The 19,921-nt window shown below is 39.3% G+C and overlaps 1 protein-coding gene across 1 annotated transcript in view; it reads right to left on the reverse strand.

The window, feature by feature from the left end:
* Nucleotides 1–3,093: 3,093 nt before the first annotated feature.
* The window catches only part of PTCHD1 (patched domain containing 1), a 331,170-nt gene continuing 314,342 nt past the window's right edge, over nucleotides 3,094–19,921 (reverse strand). The window contains exon 4 of the mRNA XM_073565832.1: nucleotides 3,094–4,861. Within this exon, the coding sequence (XP_073421933.1) occupies nucleotides 3,207–4,861 (1,655 nt within the window). The 3' untranslated portion in view covers nucleotides 3,094–3,206. The remainder of the gene's footprint in view (nucleotides 4,862–19,921) is intronic.

Consider the following 19,921-nt stretch of genomic DNA (forward strand, 5'->3'; position numbering starts at 1 on the left):
CACTTACAGACCCTGTCGTGCGCCCAAACAGTGGTTTATGATGACATATGAGGTATCAACTTTTGGGGTCCAATTTCTCCTGTTACCATTGTGAAAATAAAAATTAGTGGGCTAAAATATCATTTTTTGAGGTAAAAAAATATTTTTATTTTCACAACTCTGCGTTGTAAACTTCTGTGAAGCACCTGGAGGTTCAAAGTGCTCACTATTCATCTTGATAAGTTCCTTAGGGGGTCTAGTTTCCAAAATGGGGTCAATTGTGGGGGAGCTCCAAAGCTTAGGCACACAGGGGCACTCCAAACACGACATGGTGTCCACTAACGATTGAAGCTAATTTTCCATTCAAAAAGTCAAATGGCGCTCCTTCCCTTCTGAGCCCTGCCGTGCACCCAAACAGTGGTTTCCCCCACATATGGGGTACCAGCGTACTCCGTACAAACTGGACAACAACTTTTGTGGTCCGATTTATCCTGTTTCCCTTGGGAAAATAAAAATTATCTTGCTGAAATATAATTTTTGAGGAAAAAAATGATTTTTTATTTTCTCAGCTTTGTGTTATAATCTTCTGTGAAGCATTTGGGGGTTCACAGTGCTCACCACACATCTAGATAAGTTCCTTCGGGGGTCTAGTTTCCAAAATGGGGTCACTTGTGGAGGAGCTCCAATGTTTAGGCACACAGGGACTCTCCAAACGCGATATGGCAACCGCGAAATATTCCAGCATATTTTCCATTCAAAAAGTCAAATGGTGCTCCTTCCATTCTTAGCTCTGCCGTGCGCCCAAACAGTGGTTTATGACCACGTATTAGGTATCGATGTACTCAGAAGAAATTGCCCAATAAATTTAAGGTTCCATTTTACCCTGTGGCCCATGTGAAAATGAAACAAACTGAGGATAAAAGAAAATTTTTGTTGGAAAAATTAAAATGTCCATTTTTTCCTTCCATGTTGCTTTAGTTCCTGTGAAGCACCTGAAGGGTTAATAATCTTCTTGAATGTAGTTTTGAGTAGCTTGAGGGGTGCAGTTTTTAGAATGGTGTCACTTTTGGGTATTTTCTGCCATATAGACCCCTCAAAGTGACTTCAAATGTGAGGTGGTCCCTAAAAGAAATGGTTTTTGTAAATATTGTTGTAAAAAGGAGAAATCGCTGGTCAACTTTTAACCCTTATAACGTCCTAACAAAAAAAAAAATTGTTTCCAAAATTGTGCTGATGTAAAGTAGACATGTGGAAAATGTTATTTATTAACTATTTTGTGTCACCTAACTCTCTGGTTTGACAGAATAAAAATTCAAAATTTGAAAATTGCAAAATTTTCAAAATTTTTGCCAAATTTCCATTTTTTTCACAAATAAACACAAAAATTATTGACCTAAATTTACCAATATAAATGTTTCAATATGTCATGAAAAAACAATCTCCGAATCGCTAGGATGTGTTGAAGCTTTCCTGAGTTATTATCTCATACAGGGACACTGGTCAGAAATGCAAAAAATGGCCAGGTCATTAAGGTCAAAATAGGCTGGGTCATGAAGGGGTTAAAGGTGCCAGTCACCTCTGCAGTGGATCTGGTCTTCAGCCTTTTGACAATCCAGGCTTTGGTCGCAGGGTGGATTTTTGGCATGTTGTCAGAGCTCAAGTTGAAGCTCAAGTGAAGGTCTGGGGCGCTGGGTTTCTTTTTATACACACCCACTAATTAACCGATCATTTACTGAGCACAGGTGTGGATGTAAACTAGGATTGGATGCATTATATGACCAGGTGACAAAACTTTTGCTTGCCAAAATCTGACCATTCTGTGTCCATTAAATGATCAATATTTCTGCATTGATGCCAAATTATTTTCTTAACCTAAACCACATTCAAAAGAATAATTTATACAACTAATGGATGAATTTAATGTCAGGTTATAAGCATTTATTTACATAACATGGATAAGCAACATAACTTCTGTCAGGGAGTGTATTGTAATCAAGGAAGATAATCAATGTAACTATTGATCAGAGATGAGCAGATCTATTCGCGGGACTCTGGTCCAACGTTCAGGTCAGTGGTACCTGGCAGCTAGGCAAGAGTCCCACAAATCTCGTCCCATCTGGAGTCCCCAGCACAGCTTTTGATTATCCACAGCTCCCGTGACGTCATTGGTGCATCATGCTGCACAGATGCATGCCAGCCCCAATAAATGAAATGTCAAACTAGGGATGCTGGAAGGTAAAAAATTAGTCTAGCCACCAGGTATCACAGACGTGAATATTGGATCGGAGTTCTGCAAATCAATCCACTCATCTCTACTATTGACAAATCACTCCATTGTAATTTTGAACTATGAGAGACATGGAAATAGATTTTTGTCTCTGTCTCTCTACTTTAAAAAAAAAAAAAGCTTCTTATGAACAACAATAAAATAAAACAAAAAAATATTGTTTTTACACATGCATTATATGTAGAAATCCCTTCAGGCTTGAAGGCATGAAGGCGTGGTATAAAATGAATGATACATTTTGCATTTTTTTTTATTTATCTGTGTAGTGTTTTACCTAAGAATGAATGAAATGTTTAATATTTTGTACCATATAAAATATATATTAGCTTAAAAAAAATCAAAAACAAGAATGTATCTTGCATTTTAAAATCTGATATAAGTTCACAAAAAAGTGCTGGAAAATGTATGGGTATAAGTAACTCTGTATTAACAAACTTTCTTTGTAGGCGTTTGGAATCAGCAACAGTAAGAGCCCTACAAGCAGCATAAAAAAAGCATTTCCTGCTTTAACAATTAAGTGATACAAACTCAGACTTTGTTCTGTATCCTCCTGTATTCTGTTCTGACTTTTGCTTTTATTTGGAATATTAAAGGTGATATATATATATATATATATATTCACACCTTTATATATCTATATATAGGCACACCTATATATATATATACATATATATTGTAAACTTACCTTCAAAAGGTGAAAACAGAAAACAAAGAATCTACAGTATTACTTAGATGTAGACTACCATCTGGTAACCACCATTATATATATGTCTGTCACTTATTTTACTGAGGCTAAATGTAAGTTTGTAGATCATCCATCAATAGGATTGTATTGGATATATGTTTTAATATTTCTTCTCCATACAGTTCAAAAGTTCTATTAAAACATTCTCTTAGTAAGACCTACGGTGAAACGAATAATACAGAGAAAAAATATTTATCAGACAGTTGTAATTTGGTCAACCACTCTAGTGCTGTCTAGGTCCACCATTTCAACACACTCGATATCTTCCCTATTTTCATGTGTCTTTTTTTCTTTCCTTTTCTTCTTTGAAGGTGGGACAAAAGTAAGCATAACTGGTAAAATAGCAAAGCAATGAAACAATGTGACAAACGCAATTAAAAACAAGCACCTGAACAGTGTACGGGTCAAATTTGAAGGCACAGCTGCAAGAGGGATCAGACCAACAGTGTAACAGAGGTAGCCCTGTAAAATGGCTACCCCATGTACTTCCAATGAATTTTTTACCCATTTAGTTCTTGTAAATTCCTTTCCTAAAATAAAAGTGGATATAAGTGGTGCACAGTTGTCAATAGTGTAATTAATTCCGTAGATAAGACAAAGTACTGATATACAGTCCAATTCAACTTTCCATAAAGTCATGAATCCAATGACTCCAAACTCCACAGAGGCCACAGTTAGAGTAATCCAGATGTTGATGATAGAGCTTGCAACAAGAAATGCAGAGAAAAACAGCAGGAACAAAGCACTTATACAGGAGTTTTGCAGTGGAGCTCCTACTGAAGAAGCATATCTATCCATGTAGACAAAAGATGGATTGAAGACAATGAATTTTACTTTGGAGGTTAGAGAAAGTTTCCTTAAAGTTTCGAGGAGATCATAAAGTTCTTCCCTGTTTGTTTCCATGGTCTTGGCTATCAAGAACATTCTAGAGGCCACCACATCAACTTCGTTGTTGTATTTTTTGGGTATGATAATGTCTTCATAAAAGTGTGCATAACGTGGATTTTTAAGAAAAGAGTACCGTAGTATATCTGTAAAGTTCTTTTTGGGTAATCCAGTAGACATATTAAGTTTTCTAAGATAACTTAAGTAGCTCTCAAACCAAGATATTCTCACAAAACCTTTTGTGTACTCAAGAACATCTTCCTGGACACTTGTATTCCAGTATTCAATAGACTCATAGATGTAAAAGCCAATAACTGGACTATAGTTACTAAAATACTTTTGTTGAATGCTTGTGTAAGTTATGGTTCGTGTTTCAGTTGCTACAATGTTACTCAGATCAGACCCTTCATTAACCTGCAAGTAGCCCATTAAGGCAAAGGAAATATAAACAAGGTAAAAGAGAACTACAAAAGGTTTTACATATGTATTTGTTATCCAGTCACTGTAATAGCGTCTAAGGAAGCAAATCAAAAGATGACTTTCATAAGAATTTGTTTCTTCGGAGTCCGCTGTATCTTCACTAAATTTTGCAGTCATAAGAAACCTGTACCACATTGACTTGACCTGTAGGATTTCAGGCTTTGGCACCTTTCTGCAGAAAACACTATGCTGGTAATTATTTTCAATGTACCCAGTAAACACAAGGCTAGAGCCATAGAATGATAGTACGTAGAGGTAGTTGAAGAGGATTGCTATACATGAATTGCGACAAAATATCCTTGCAGCTTCAATGTTTGTGAAGGGACTGGCGCCAATCCCAAAGGTGACTAAATACATGCCAGTGGTGAGAGAAAAGGAAATCATGGTGTCTGCATACACAACAGCTGTCCTCTCTTTTACGTGTTGATCTTCTCTGGTTCTCCTCCAGGAGGACAACATTTCAAATGTCCCATATAATCCATGACCTTGAAAGAAAAAAAGAACATCACAAAATTATAATACAACCTTTTAAAAAGACTTCATTATTTAGAGTACATCACTGAAAGATATTTCTGGAAACAGCCAGTCTGACATCTAGAATATCCTAACTAGTTTATCCTTTTCCCTTTCAAATGAATGATTTGGCCTATTATTTTAACTTCAGTATAAAATATTTTTATCTATCTATCGAGAAAAAAGCACCGCTAGAAAACAGTAAATAAAATGCGTGTGCCAAGTCTTCTAGGCATATACTAATCCTCAATATAGTGAAAAAATTGAAGACAGCGCACCGCTTTAGAAAATTATAAAGATGATTGAATATCCCATATGGGATTACAGCAAAGTTTAGGCTCCAAGTGTGAGCCTTTCTCAAGCCTCAAACTTGAGAAACATGAGAGGTTCACTCTTGGAGTCGAAACGTATCTATCTATTCATCCATTTATCTATCCATGTATCGTTTTCTTGACTCGTCATTCAAAATATACAATAAAGAGGCCTGATTTCTGTTTTCCCACCCATTCCTAGAATAGGGGCAGCATCACTAAACAATCATAGTGGCCTTCTACATTTTTTTATCTGTACAGTATCATTCCTGACTCACCAAATTGTTATCATAATATGCTATTCACTCATAACAAAACCTGTTTAAAGGAAATGTCATGAATTTTGAGAAAATGGCCAAAGTGCAAAAAATATTATGCAATTAAAAGACACAATTTCTATCATGTTAAATCCACCCTTGCACAGGAGTGGCCACTGTGGTGGTTCCTGATAGTCCTACAGTGATGATGTCACGGTGGGCAAACCTCACCGAAAAGTGGATGTTTTAAAGTGGATCAAGGTTATTCCTAACTGGTTGAAGGCATTGCTGGATCGGTTGGAGTGTTTCCTGTTGGGACTTAACAAACTCTGATGTAACATTGATAAATATGCTACTTAAAGATCCCTATTGATCCACATAAAAGCTATTCTATTTCCTCTATTCATCTTATTGTTTAGTTTATAGTTAGTATGCAGCATTTTCTGATCTGAAACAGTTGCAGAAACCTCTTCAGCTGTTGGCTAGATGAAGCCCTGTTTCGCAATCCTTGATACTACAGTATAGGTAGTTCTAACAGCTACACAAGGAACAGTGAGGAAGAGAATGAGGACCTATTTGAGTTCCCAAGTCACTTGTTGATTTTTTTTTCTATTTCTAAATTTTAAATTTAATTTGAAATAAAATGATTATTGAAAAGGAGGCGATTAAGAGAGGAAGTGTTGAGATGTTTATTATTTTCTTAGTTTTTATATTGTGAATTTTTTGCATCTAGTGCTTCATTAATCAGAGGTGGCAGAGGTTGTGTTCTTGATTAGCCCTCTAAAAGTAGAGAAACAGAGGTTCTGCTCTCGATTATGCCTCTAAAAGTATCCATTTATGCATTGCCGATCTTATAAAAAAAATTGCAAAAGCACAGTATAGACGCCCAAGATGTAGAAAAATGTCCAGCAGAGCTGTACATGGTTAGTAAATTGATTCATTCATTAATTACAATGGTTAAAGTTAGCAACATAGATCATAAAAATATGTCTGCGTGGAAATATGTACCTAACCGTGTGTATACACCCAAAATGGTTGACATTTTAAGGAATACCAATAAATTACAAAGACTTAGTTAAGAGCGGTAATCTGACCTTGCAGAAAAGAACACACATTTTGTATTCATTCCATTCATTTCTCCTCACAGACATTACTGAATTGTCAGCAATTATGAAATATGGTCAATTATGTAGAATACATTGTTCAAGGGCAAATGCTGTAATGGGCTGTGTATCTCAGCACGCATATGGGGCATTATGAGTTGCTTATCCTTGACCTAGCTGGCAATATTAAGAGCTGGCACATAAACTGAAAGATATAACAGCACATAGGATTCATATTCTTTGTGCCAACTGGAACATTATAAGGCGTGAATCCAAATGACTGTGTATATACTGAAGCCTAGGTCGTAATAGCAGAAAGAGAAAATCAGATTCTGAAAATAAAATATGAACAAATGGTGTAATAATAGCTATAATAAAATGAAGAAAAAATAATTAATCTACTTTTTATTCGTACTTTATAATATTTACTTTAGGCTGAAGGAGAAATTTTTCTTTTGAATCTCAAAACAGGTCAGGCGCAATAAAAAAATAATAATAAATTCAAACATTACGGAATATGTGCACTACATCTATCCGGAGTCTACGGTCTTGGATAATGAGATCTGTAATATGGTACTGGATTTGGGGTCTTGCCATATAATGCTGAATTAGACTTTGTTCACATCTACATTTGGAGTTTTGATTGCAGATTCTGACAAAAATGACTAATACATCAGTACAACAAAAATGTGTATAATAATTAAAGGTAAGAACTTCATGATGGAATCAAATCTCCAGTATTGTCAGTAGGGTATGTTAAAGAAAATCTGTCACCCCATTTTGGCCTATAAGATGCGGCCACAGCCATCAGGGGCTTATCTACAGCGTTCTGTAATGCTGTAGATAAGCCCCCGATGTAACCTGAAAGAGAAGAAAAATTAGTTACATTATACTCACCCTGGGATCCGGTTCCTTCCGATGGGTGTTGCGGTCCGGTCCGGCGCCTCCCATCTTCTAGCGATGACGTCCTCCTCCTTACTTCTGCCGCAGCTCCTGCCCAGGTGTACTTTATCTGCCCTATTGAGGGCAGAGTAAAGTACTGCAGTGCACAGGCACTGGACCTCTCTGACCTTTCCCGGCGCCTGCACACTGCAGTACTTTACTCTGCCCTCAACAGGGCAGAGAAAGTACACCTGAGCAGGAGCCGTGGCAGAAGTAAGGAGGAGGACATCATCGCTAGAAGATGGGAGGTGCCGGAACGGATCGCGACACCCACTTCACCCGCACCCGCCCCCCGGTGAGTATAATCTAACTTGTTTTTCTTCTCTTTCAGGTTAAATCACAGAATGCTGTAGATAAGCCCCTGATGGCAGTGGCCGCAGCTTATAGGCCGAAAATGAGGTGACAGATTCCTTTTAAGCATTATTGATATCCATCATGAGGAATCCATCACTAGTGTCATTGTTAGAGCAAAGCACCGCATTTAAAATGTGAACAAAGCCTTATGGAGACATTTTTTCCTAGGGAAAACAACTACATAATGATACATCAAATAGAGCAGGCCATGATTTTTTTCTGCATGAATCTGACAAAGTAAATTTCTGCATGAGTACATTAAAAATCAAATATGCCAATAGCACCGTCAGCATATTCCACAAGTCAATGTAATCCTTTTATCAAGCCTTGCCACATGACTTAGGCTTAGACACTAAAACAGAAACTCTATTTGCCCTGGTAAGAGGTCTCAGTGTTAAAGTTTGTTCTTGTAGAGAGCACCAAGTTAGCATAGGGAGACTTATAGGTCATGCAACGCTGCCCTGTGAATTGGCATACAGAAATACGCCATAGAAATCCATGGATATATAATACTGATATCTACAATGTAGATATTGTCCAAGGCTGCACCATATTAATATGCATTAACATGGCATGTGTTCAATGAAGCTTTAAGATCATAACAAAGGTATATACCGTATCTCTAGTCACACCGAGGCCTATGAAAATAATCATGTCCCTGATACTTATAAAAATAAAACTGTCGGCATACAATATTGCTGCTTTCAGTAAACCATTAAACTGCTAAACAATCTTAGTTGTGTTGAATGACAAACCAGCTTTGCTATATATTTATATGCACAAAACATGCTTAACTCCTTAGTGACAGAGCCAATTAGGTACTTAAAGGCCAAGCCAATTTTTACAATTCTGACCACTGTCACTGATTCTGAGATTGTTTTTTTTTTGTGACATATTGTACTTCATGTTAGTGGTAAAATTTAATCGATATAACTTATTATATTATAATTTATTCATGAAAAAAATAGAAATTTGGCAAAAATTTTGACAATTTTGCCATTTACAAATTTTTAATTTTTGTACCCTTACATCAGAGAGTGGTGTCACACAAAATAGTTAATAATAATAATAATCTTTATTTATATAGCGCCAACATATTCCGCAGCGCTTTACAGTTTAACAGTTTCAAAACACAAGTCATAAGTAGCAACATTAACAATACAATAATTAAAGCAAAATAAGACGAAATAAGATGACCCTGCTCGTGAGAGCTTACAATCTACAATGAGGTGGGGGAGATACAAAGTATAGGTGTGTATTTACAATTGTGTATTTACAATGAAGGTCCAGCCATCTTGAGGGAGTGAAGGATGGATGGAGATAGTGAATGGGCTACACACGCACACTTACATATAGAATGACTTTGATTAGTGAACGTGATAGGCCGCTCTGAACAAATGTGTTTTGAGGGAGCGCCTAAAACTATGCAAATTGTGATTAGTCTTAATTTCTTGGGGTAGAGCATTCCAGAGGATAGGAGCAGCACGCAAGAAGTCTTGGAGTCGGGAGTGGGAGGTACGGATTAGTGCAGAGGTTAGTCGAAAGTCATTTGCAGAGCGCAGCGATCGGCTAGGCCGATAGACAGAAATGAGGGAGGAGATAAAGGGGGGTGCCGCATTGTGGAGAGCTTTGTTGGTGAGAACAAGTACTTTGAAGTGGATCCTATAATGAATGGACAGCCAGTGTAATGACTGACGAAGAGCGGACACGTCCGAGTACCGATTAGCCAGATGGATGACCCTGACCGCTGCATTAAGTATGGACTGGAGAGGGGATAGTCGAGTGACAGGGAGACCAATTAATAGAACGTTGCAGTAATCCAGGCGGGAGTGGATCAATGCTACAGTGAGGGTTTTTGTTGTTTCCATGGTGAGAAAAGGGTGGATTCTAGATATGTTCTTTAGGTGTAAGCGGCAAGAGATTGTATATGGGATGTGAAGGAGAGATTGGTGTCAAACTTAACACCCAGACAGCGCGCCTGCTGCTGGGGTGTTATTTTGGTACCACCCATGGAGAGGGAAATGTCAGATTTAGGGAGGCTAGTAGACAGTGGGAGCAGAAGAAGTTGTTTTGGAGAGGCTGAGTTTCAGATAGAGAGTGGACATGATATTGGAGACTGCGGACAGTCACTGGCGTTCTGTAGTACAGCGGGGGTAAGGTCGGGGGAAGATGTATATGGTTGTGTGTCATCAGCTTAAAGATGGTATGGAAAGCCAAATCTGCTGATGGTCTGTCCAATTGGGGCCCTGTAGAGAGAGAAAAGAAGGGGCCAAGGACTGAGCCCTGAGGTACCCCGACAGCAAGAGGAAGAGGAGATGACGTGGATCCAGAGAACAAAACACTGAAGGAGCGGTCAGAGAGATAGGAAGAGAACCAGGAGAGAGCAGTGTCCTTAATGCCTAGTGACTGGAGCCTAGAGAGTAGGAGATGGTGGTCAACAGTATCAAAAGCTGCACATAGGTCAAGAAGAATGAGCAGAGAGTGGTCACTGTTATGTTTTGCTGTCAGAATGTCATTGGTCACTTTGAGTGCAGTTTCAGTCGAATGTAGGGGGTGGAAGCCGTACTGTGAAGGGTCTAGAATAAATAAATAACATTTCCCACATGTTTACTTTACATCAGCACAATTTTTTGAAACATCATTTTTTGTTAGGACATTATAAGGGTTAAAAGTTGACCAGCGATTTCTTGTTTTTGTAAATGTTGTTGCAAAAATATTTTTTTGGGGACCATCTCACATTTGAAGTGAGTTTGGGGGGTCAATATAACAGTAAATATCCAAAAGTGACACCATTCTAAAAATGGCACCCCTTAACCTTAAGGTACACAAAACCACATTCAAGAAGTTTATTAACCATTCAAGTGTTTCATGAGAACTAAATCCTTATTGAAAAAATGATCATGTATTGGTTTTGACAAAGCTATGGATGGGTGGATTCATAACAAGCTCAGTGATCAAACTCAAAGAATCATGATAAATGGTTGCACATCCAATTGGAAGAGTGTTTGGAAGGCCCTGTCTTTGCCCCTGTGTTTTTGAACATTTTTATAAATGATCTAGATAAGGTAACTGAAGGTAAACTAATTGAATTTGCAGACAATGCAAAGTTAGGAGGGATAGCTAACACTAAGGAAGGCAGATCAAGTATTCAGAAGGATCTAGATAAGCTTGAACAATGGGCAGGGACTGATAGAATGGCATTTAAGGAGAAATGCAAGATACTACATTTGGTCATGTGAAATGAAATTTACATCTACAGAATGGGAGGAATAGAACTAAGCAATAGAACATGTTAAAAAAATTTGTGTATACTAATAGATCACAGACTGCACTATGAGTCAACAGTGCAATGCAGCAGCAAAAAAAGGAAAACACACTTTTGGGATGTATTAAGAGAAGCATTGAGTCTAGAGCATGTGAAATAATTTTACTCTTCCTTGGTCAGACCTCATCTGGAATACTGTGTCCAGTTCTGGGCACCAAATTTTAAAATCGACATCGAAAAACTGGAGCAAGTTCAGAGAAGAACTACCATGATGATGAGTGGACTGCAAACTATGTCCTTTCAGGAACAGCTAATGGAACTGGGAATATTTCGCTTGTTAAAAAAGGCTATTAAGAGACTTAAAACCTGTCAGCAAATATCTGAAGGGATGTCACACTGAAGACGTATCATCCTTATTCTCATTTGCACATGGAAACATGAAAAGAAATATAATCAAACTGAAAGGGAGAAGATACAGATTAGACATTAATCTTCAAACTGAGGCTGGACAGACAATTGTCTGAAATGGTTTTGTGAATTCTACATTGACCATGGGGTTGGACACGATGAACCTGTAAGTCACTTCCAACTCTAATATTCTGTGATTCTATGAAGACTGATACAGTGGGTAGATAAGTATCTGATACACTGCCAATTTTTCAAGTTTTCCTACCTATAAAGAATGGAAAGGTCTGTAATTTTTATTGTTTGAGGCAGGATATTAAAAAAAATCCAGAAAATCACATTGCATGATTTTTTAAAAATTAATTAGCATTTTATTACATGAAATAAGTATTTGATGCAATAGAAAAACAGGACATAATATTTAATACAGAAACCTTTGTTTGCAATTGTAGTTCTTGACTACAGATGAGCGAACTTGTTCGGAAAATATTCACCAAAGTCGGCACCAACTTTGCATATTCGGATGTGTTCGGATTCCTGAGCATTTTCCTCAAAGTCAGCAAAACTTCAGTCAAGATTTGGTAAATGATTGAGTTTCTACCAAGGCAGTTTGCACACAGGGGCTCTGATCGGCAGTAATGTTGCCACTGGTAAGATCATGTTAGATGTCAGCGTGACCCCTGCAGCTGTGACCCGCAGTAAAAAGCTTACCACAGGTATCAGCTGACAAGAGACTAGTACTCCCATCAGTCTATGCCTGCTGTCACCGATAACAGTGGGCGTATAGGCGTAGTCATCAGCCAGCACCTGTGCTCAAAGTAAAGAAAAAAAAGTAAAATTAAAAAAACACAGTAAATACTCACATTACATCTAAACCCTTAATCTCTTGTCCTCTGTACAATAAAATTTAAAAAATATGCTCACCTTAACACCTAATCCCCAATGCCAATGTCATCTGGAAAAGGGAAAAAAATAATAAACCACCATATTCCTCACCTATCCGTTGTAATCCATACTGCCCCATGATGATTCAAATCACTTGTTGGGCAGTCACATTAGCTGATGACAGGAGCATGTAAGTGAGATCACCGGGGCTCATCAGCTGATGAACTTCAGTGAACTTTCTCATCACAGCTCAGCACTACACACTGCAGGAGTGATTACACTCTCCTGTCAGTGTGTTGCCAGCTTTCTGGTAGAGCAGTCAAAAAGTCATTGGGATCATTGTGGAACATTATAGATTATCCCTTCACTCCAGACAGGTGAGGAAAATGATTGTTTATTACTTTAATTCATTTGCAGCGGACATAGGCTTCAGTGTACTGGGGATGATATGAGTATGGTTTCACTTAGCGCCAATAAAGGAGCCTGTGTCATTAAAGACATTTATTCTGGGTGTGTTTTTTTTATACAATATCACTATGGGTTAGTAATGGGGGTGTCTTATAGATGTCTCTCATTACTAACCTCATGGCTTGATGTCACCAGACAATAGAAAGGTGACGTCAACCACACAAATATGAAGCCCACTTGTCACCACCACAGGACAAGTGGGAAGAGCCTGGCAAAGGGCCAGAATTAGAGGATCTAATAGATGCACCTTTTCTAGGGTGGCTGCGGGCTGCTATTTTTAGGTTGGGGGGCAATATCCATAACCCGTTACCAGCCTAAAAATACCAGCCCCCAGCTGTTAACTTTATCTTTGCTAGTTGTCAAAAATAGGGGGATACCACGCCATTTTGTAAATTATTTTTTTAAAGAATTTTAAAAAATGACATGGGAACCCCTTTAATTTTTAGTCAACCTTGATAAAGCTGACAACTGAGGGTTGCAGCCTTCAGCTGTAAGTTTTGCTGGCTGGTTATCAAAAATACAGGGGAATCCATGTGAATTTTTTTTTCATTATTTATTTATAGCACAATTGATGGGTCAATTGATGCCACGTTTCCTGGTATCTAACTTAAACTGTTTTGCCAGCTTTTGGGCCCCTGTGAAGGTGTTGTCTATGCATTTTAGTTTTGCCTCCCATTGAATTAAATGGTAGAGATGGGCAGACCCCTGGATGTTTGGGTCTGGTGGGTTCAGCCAAGCAAATAAAAAAAAAGTTTGTTTTTGGGTACCAGGACAGTACCTGGACCCAAACCCAGACCCTATTCACTTGAATGGAGGGCCCGAATATCCAGTGTTTGCCATGTTGTTATGTGTATAACAATGTGGAAAACACTTCTGATCTGCGTTAAAATCATTACAGCTGGTCATGCAACTGCGGTTCCCATGCTGTAAAATGACTGTGTGAGCTTGCAGCTGTGATTGGAGGTAATAATTCTACCTCTAGTCACTGGCATTAGCTGATAGAACTACTACTCTCATCAGCTGATGCTGATAGCTGAGAGTTGCAGTCCCGAGCTGTGATTTTGACTTGGTTGGTTATCAAAAATACAGGGGAACCCACGCTGTTTTTTTTTATTATTTACTAGCTGAAGAGCCCGGCGCTGCCCGAGCATAGTAACTAACTGTGGTTGGTTATAGCAAATTATAATTATCCTCCATCCCATAGTCCCGTGCCCATATACCCATCATACATATCCACGATCCCATAGGCCTGTGCCCATATACCCATCACACATCCTCCATCCCATAGTCCCATGCCCATATACCCATCACACATACTCCATCCCATAGTCCCATGCCCATATACCCATCATACCTATTCGCCATCCCATAGTCGAGTGCCCATATACCCATCACACATCCTTCATCTCATAGTCCCATGCCCATATACCCGTCATACATATTCCCATCCCATAGTCAACCATTATGACATCATAATGAGTGGTGGGGCTTGCAACCTATGATGACATCAGTGTCACCATGGCAACCATTATGACATCATAATGAGGGGCGGGGTTTGATGCACACACACTTTTTCCCCATTATGTAGATAGGGGCAAAATTGTTTGGTGAATTGTAATGCGCATGGTTAAAATTTCGCCTCACAACATAGCCTAGGACACTCTCGGGGTCCAGACGTGTGATTGTGCCTAATTTTGTTGCTGTAGCTGCGACGGTGCGGATGCCAATCCCGGACATACATACATACATACATACACACACTTGAGCTTTATATATTAGATTTAGAGTGCAGGTGCTGGCTGACGAATACCCTCCTCAGCCGCCGCCTGCTCTCATTGTTATTAGTGCCAGCAGGTGTAGGCTGATGGGAGTAGTAGCACCATCAGCCTGCTTCAGTGACCGGAGGTAAACTTTTTACCTCCAATCACAGCTGTGGGCTCATGCTGTCATCTGACAGCATGGGATCTGTGGCTGTATGACTGGCTGCAATTATTTTACCACCGATCAGACTTTGCGTGCCCTGCAGGATTTTAATTTGTGATGGCGTAGTGTATCACTAGAGGTAATATTTGAGACTGTGGTCCCACTTCTCTTCACATAGAATAGAACCGTTGGCACAACCCTATAGTATTTGGTGGTGCACAAGTAGGATCCCAATCCGTGACTTGTAATATACAGAAACTTGGCACACACTTGTGAATTCTGATGCAGAAAGGTGATTTTAATAGAGTACAGTACATACATACAGACGTTTCGGTCTATGACCTTCATCAATGTACAAAGGTTGTACTGCTCAGGATAAGTGGGCATGAATAGAGAAGAACCGATAGGTGAGGAGGCACAGGAAGCCGTCTCTCGTGAAGGAGCAGTGGCAGCAAGACGCGGTATCCGCCGTGGATCAGTGGCGCAACTGATCCGCGGCGGATACCGCGTCTTGCTGCCACTGCTCCTTCACGAGAGACGGCTTCCTGTGCCTCCTCACCTATCGGTTCTTCTCTATTCATGCCCACTTATCCTGAGCAGTACAACCTTTGTACATTGATGAAGGTCATAGACCGAAACGTCTGTATGTATGTACTGTACTCTATTAAAATCACCTTTCTGCATCAGAATTCACAAGTGTGTGCCAAGTTTCTGTATATTCCACTTCTCTTCACGTCATTCACCAGGCACTCCCATGTAGTTCTGAACTGAATTTTAGCCTTTCTCAGAATCATCCTTACCCCACGAGGCAAGATCTTGCATGGAGCCCCAGACCGAGGATGATTGACAGTCGTCTTGTGTTTCTTCCATTTTCTAATAATTGTGCCAACAGTTGTTGCCATCTCACCAAGCTGTTGGCTATTGTCCTGTAACGCATCCCAGCCTTGTGCAGGTTTAGAATTCTGTCCCTGGTGTCCTTAGACAGCTCTGTGGTCTTTGCCATGGTGGAGAGGCTGGAGTGTGATTGACTGACTATGTGGACAGGTGTCTTTTATACAGGTAACAAGTTCAACAGGTGCAATTAATACAGGTAATGAGTGCAGAGTAGGAGGGCTTCATAAAGAAAAACGAACAGGTCTGTGAGATCCAGAATTCTTGCTGGTTGGCAAATGATCAAATTCTAATTTCATGCAATAAAATGCAATTTAATTATTTAAAAATCATACAATGTGAGTCTCCGTTTTTCATCTTCTGTCTCTCACAGTTAAAATGTACCTACAATAAAAATTACAGACTTCTTCATTCTTTGTATTATCTTTATAGGGCTGAATAGACATTGAAATGGTTTGGAGTGTAGACGTTTCAGACACGTTCCCATTAAAAAAGGCGATCTGTAATAAATAACTAAAATTAGCTATGCAATTCGTAAGCTGGGGACTATAGCTGAGTGTAAAGTATTTACCTTCCTAATGTATTTAATTGTATAACTAAAAATGACAGTTCATTATTACACTCTAAATAGTTAGATTCCATTCCCAGCAAGGGAACTGTTTGAGTTCTATATCACCTTCTTTATAGTGCTTTTAATAAAAACAGCTTGACCTTAACTTGCACATAACTCATAATTTCCAAGTCTATGGCATAGGAGTTTAATCCTTTTCATTTATTACTATTTGCACATTTTTTTACTACATAATCTGCATAATAACAGTAAACAATATATAAAAGTAAAACATTCTGAAATAAAACATTTCCGTTGCAAAGTATTCAAATGTTAAGGTTTCTCATGCAGCTGATCCTCCAGCTGAAATACTGAAGCACATGGATTGCTTTAATAACTTAATTGGCTAGAAATTGTGTTTATATATTTTCCATTTACATGTCCATTGTAGCGCTATGGCCAATGCCCATTCGCCATCCGTGCAGGGACCCCGGCATATTCAGTTCCCTGGCACCACTTTGTGGTTCCCTGGTGTGATCCTTCTTCCTGCTGGGGTGTGCGCACTCTCCCCTACTTTTAAAGCAGCAGAGCTTGCATTTTGCTAAATACTCTCAGCCTTTTGCTGACAGGTATTTAGCATGATGTTTATACCTGCTGGGTGGCGCTCAGCCAATTGCTGGGAGTCATCCTGTATAAAAGACTCCCTCTCCCTTAGGGAATCGCCTACCAATGAGTTTAGTCATTAAATATGAGTAGTATAGTATTCTACCAGTGCAGTTGTGTGGTCCCCTGGTTCAGATGTGGCCAGTGTCCTGAACCGAATCTCTAGTCCCGGTGCGGCTAACTTCTTGAACCTGAAGAACTGGTTACAGTGTGGCCAGTTCCTGAATGTTGACCCTTGGTCCTGGTATGGCCAGTCCCTGATCCAGTATCCTAGATCGGTGTGTCTGAACACAGCCCTAATCTATGACAGCGAACATGACCCCTGGGCAGCATAATGTAGAAAAAGAGACCCTTAATCCAACGATGTATCACTTATTTACTGAATGCAGCAGTTGTGACACAATAAGAGTTTTTAGATGTGACATGTAGCAGATGTGCATATACAGCTCTGGGAAAAATTAAGAGACCACTGCACAGTTGTATAAAAATCAGCTTCTCTACATGTCTAACAGCCATTCCATTCCAGTGTTAGTTGAATTCCAACCAGAGTGCACGTTTTTCAACTTAATGTTCTCCTGATTAGGTGATCACCTGAACCACATCTTTTTTAAGGAAGGAAAGCATAAAAAAACCCTGCTGTGGTGTTCACAATCCTCTTGCAATAGGACAAGCTAGTAATATACCAAAAGTAATAGGAATGAAAAAATATATTTTATCCATACCAAAGGAGTTGAAAATAAAAGTCTTAAATGAGGAAAAGAAGGGCTCAATTCTGGCTTTACTAGCAGAGGGATACAGTGAGCATCATGTTGTCTCCATCCTTAAAATTTCTAAGGCGGCAGTCCATTAAAACAAGGTCAAGCAGCAGACATTGGGGACAACAAAGCTACAGACTGGCAGAGGGCGAAAACGACTCTCCACGGACCGGGATAACAGTCATCTTATTCGAATGTCACTCCACAACCTCAGGATGACATCAAGTGACCTACAAAAGGAATAGCAAATGGCAGCTGGTGTGAAGTGCACGGCAAGAACAGTTCATAACAGGCTCCTAGAGGCAGGGCTCAAGTCATGTAAAGCTAGAAAAAAGACTTTCATCAATGAGAAGCAAAGGAGAGCCAGGCTGAAGTGTGCCAAAGACCATAAGGACTGGAGTAAGGTCATCTTCACTGATGAGTGTAATTTTCAGCTTTGCCCAACACCTGGTCGTCTAATGGTTAGACGGAGACCTGGAGAGGCGTATGAGCCACAGTGTCTTGCACCCACTGTGAAATTTGGAGGAGGATCAGTGATGACCTGGGGATGCTTCAGCAAGGCTGGAGTTGGGCAGGTTAATCTTTGCGAAGGACGTATTATTAAGGCGCATAAAAGGTTATCGTGGAAAAACAGTTGATTCCTTCTGCTCAGGCAATTTTTCCCAACTCTGCGGACTGGTTTTTCCAGCAGGACAATGCGCCATGCCACACAGCTAGGTCAAAAAATGTGTAGATGAAGGATCACCACATGAAATCCCTGTCATGGCCAGCCCAATCTCCAGACCTGAACCCCACTGAAAACCTCTGGAATGTAATATAAAGGAAGATGGATAGTCACAAGCCACCAAACAAAGAAGAACTGCTTACATTTTCATACTAGGAGTGGGATAAGGTTGGAAATTCAAAGACATGTTGTCAGTAGTTTACAGAATAAAATAGCAATTTACATTTATGCAAAAATATAACATACCTATAAAGAGAAAAGTCAAACTGAAAATTTTGCAGTGGTCTCTTAATTTTTGCCAGAGCTGTGTGTGTGTATATATATATATATATATATATATATATATATATATATACATACCTATGCATTCTGAGTCATTATTTTTTCATTGTGTCACTGCCCTTTGGTTCATTAAGTAAGCAAGTAGTTAAAATAGTTATTCGTCTTTAAAAATCAAAAAATCTAAAGTACCCCAAAATGGTACCCAAAATGAACAAGGGTACATTGCCAGAGTAAAAAAACAGACAGGCCTAAATGCATCTGCACTAATACAGGGTGCAGCGGACCCAAGTAAAATGTCAGCTGCACAGGTGCAATAATACCAAATGAGTCAGCCAGCCTGCAATCAGGGATTGGCCGTGTGGCACACCAGTGCAAAAAAAATAATCCGCATGTGGCAGTGTTCACACAGGGAATGCAGTGCTTCTGGTTCACAGCCTCTTAGTAACACCATATAGGGGGGCTGCCCAGTGCCAACTAGAATGCATCCCGTGTGAACAGAGGCCACAGTTTGCAGAACCATTTGGGCCCAACTGCACCCTGAAAGAAATATAAAGTGCACAAAAACATATCAATATATGTAAGGTATTGGTTGATATTAAGGCCTTAATACGGAAGCTGGCAAACTGCGTCAAAGTTCCTTACTATTGCCTGTCCTACTCTAACATGAAAACCTCAAGAAGAGGAAAAAATTCTCCAAAAAATTCAGGAAAAAAACAGACAGGCCTAAATGCATCTGCACTAACAACTAACAACTAACTACATTGCCAGAGTAAACAGTGACTGTGAAGGGAGAAGGCACAATAGAGTAAAACTCTAATATAGGAGAAAGTTAAAACAATGGGTTGCTCACATTGGGTGGTTGTGTGAAGACACAACCATTTTAGAGGTTTAGATAGCCAGTTGCTGCTGCCTCGTGGGTGGGGGAAAAATCCTCCAGATGGAAATTACCAAAACAGGATAAAAAAAACAAACATTTCAAAATTGTCTGGGATGCTGGAAAGAAGCCTATTGACGCAATATTCTTAGAAGGCTCTTTGTTGCCCACTACGCGTGGACAATAAAAATGTTATAGTCCTCTAATGCAGTGACACTATATAAATTTGGTATGCTCATATTTGAATGCAATATAGCTAAAGGAACAAAAAAAGCGCAATAGGGTCTTATCCGGGTTATTGCAGAAAAAATAAATTATAGTTTACTCACCCTTTTTAGGAGAGATTAAAGCATGTAGGATCAGTAATCTGCTTGCTGCAC

The sequence above is a fragment of the Dendrobates tinctorius genome, unplaced genomic scaffold (genome assembly GCF_039654945.1).
Source record: "Dendrobates tinctorius isolate UK_male_01 unplaced genomic scaffold, ASM3965494v1 ptg000016l, whole genome shotgun sequence".
Taxonomy (NCBI): Eukaryota; Metazoa; Chordata; class Amphibia; order Anura; family Dendrobatidae; genus Dendrobates; species Dendrobates tinctorius.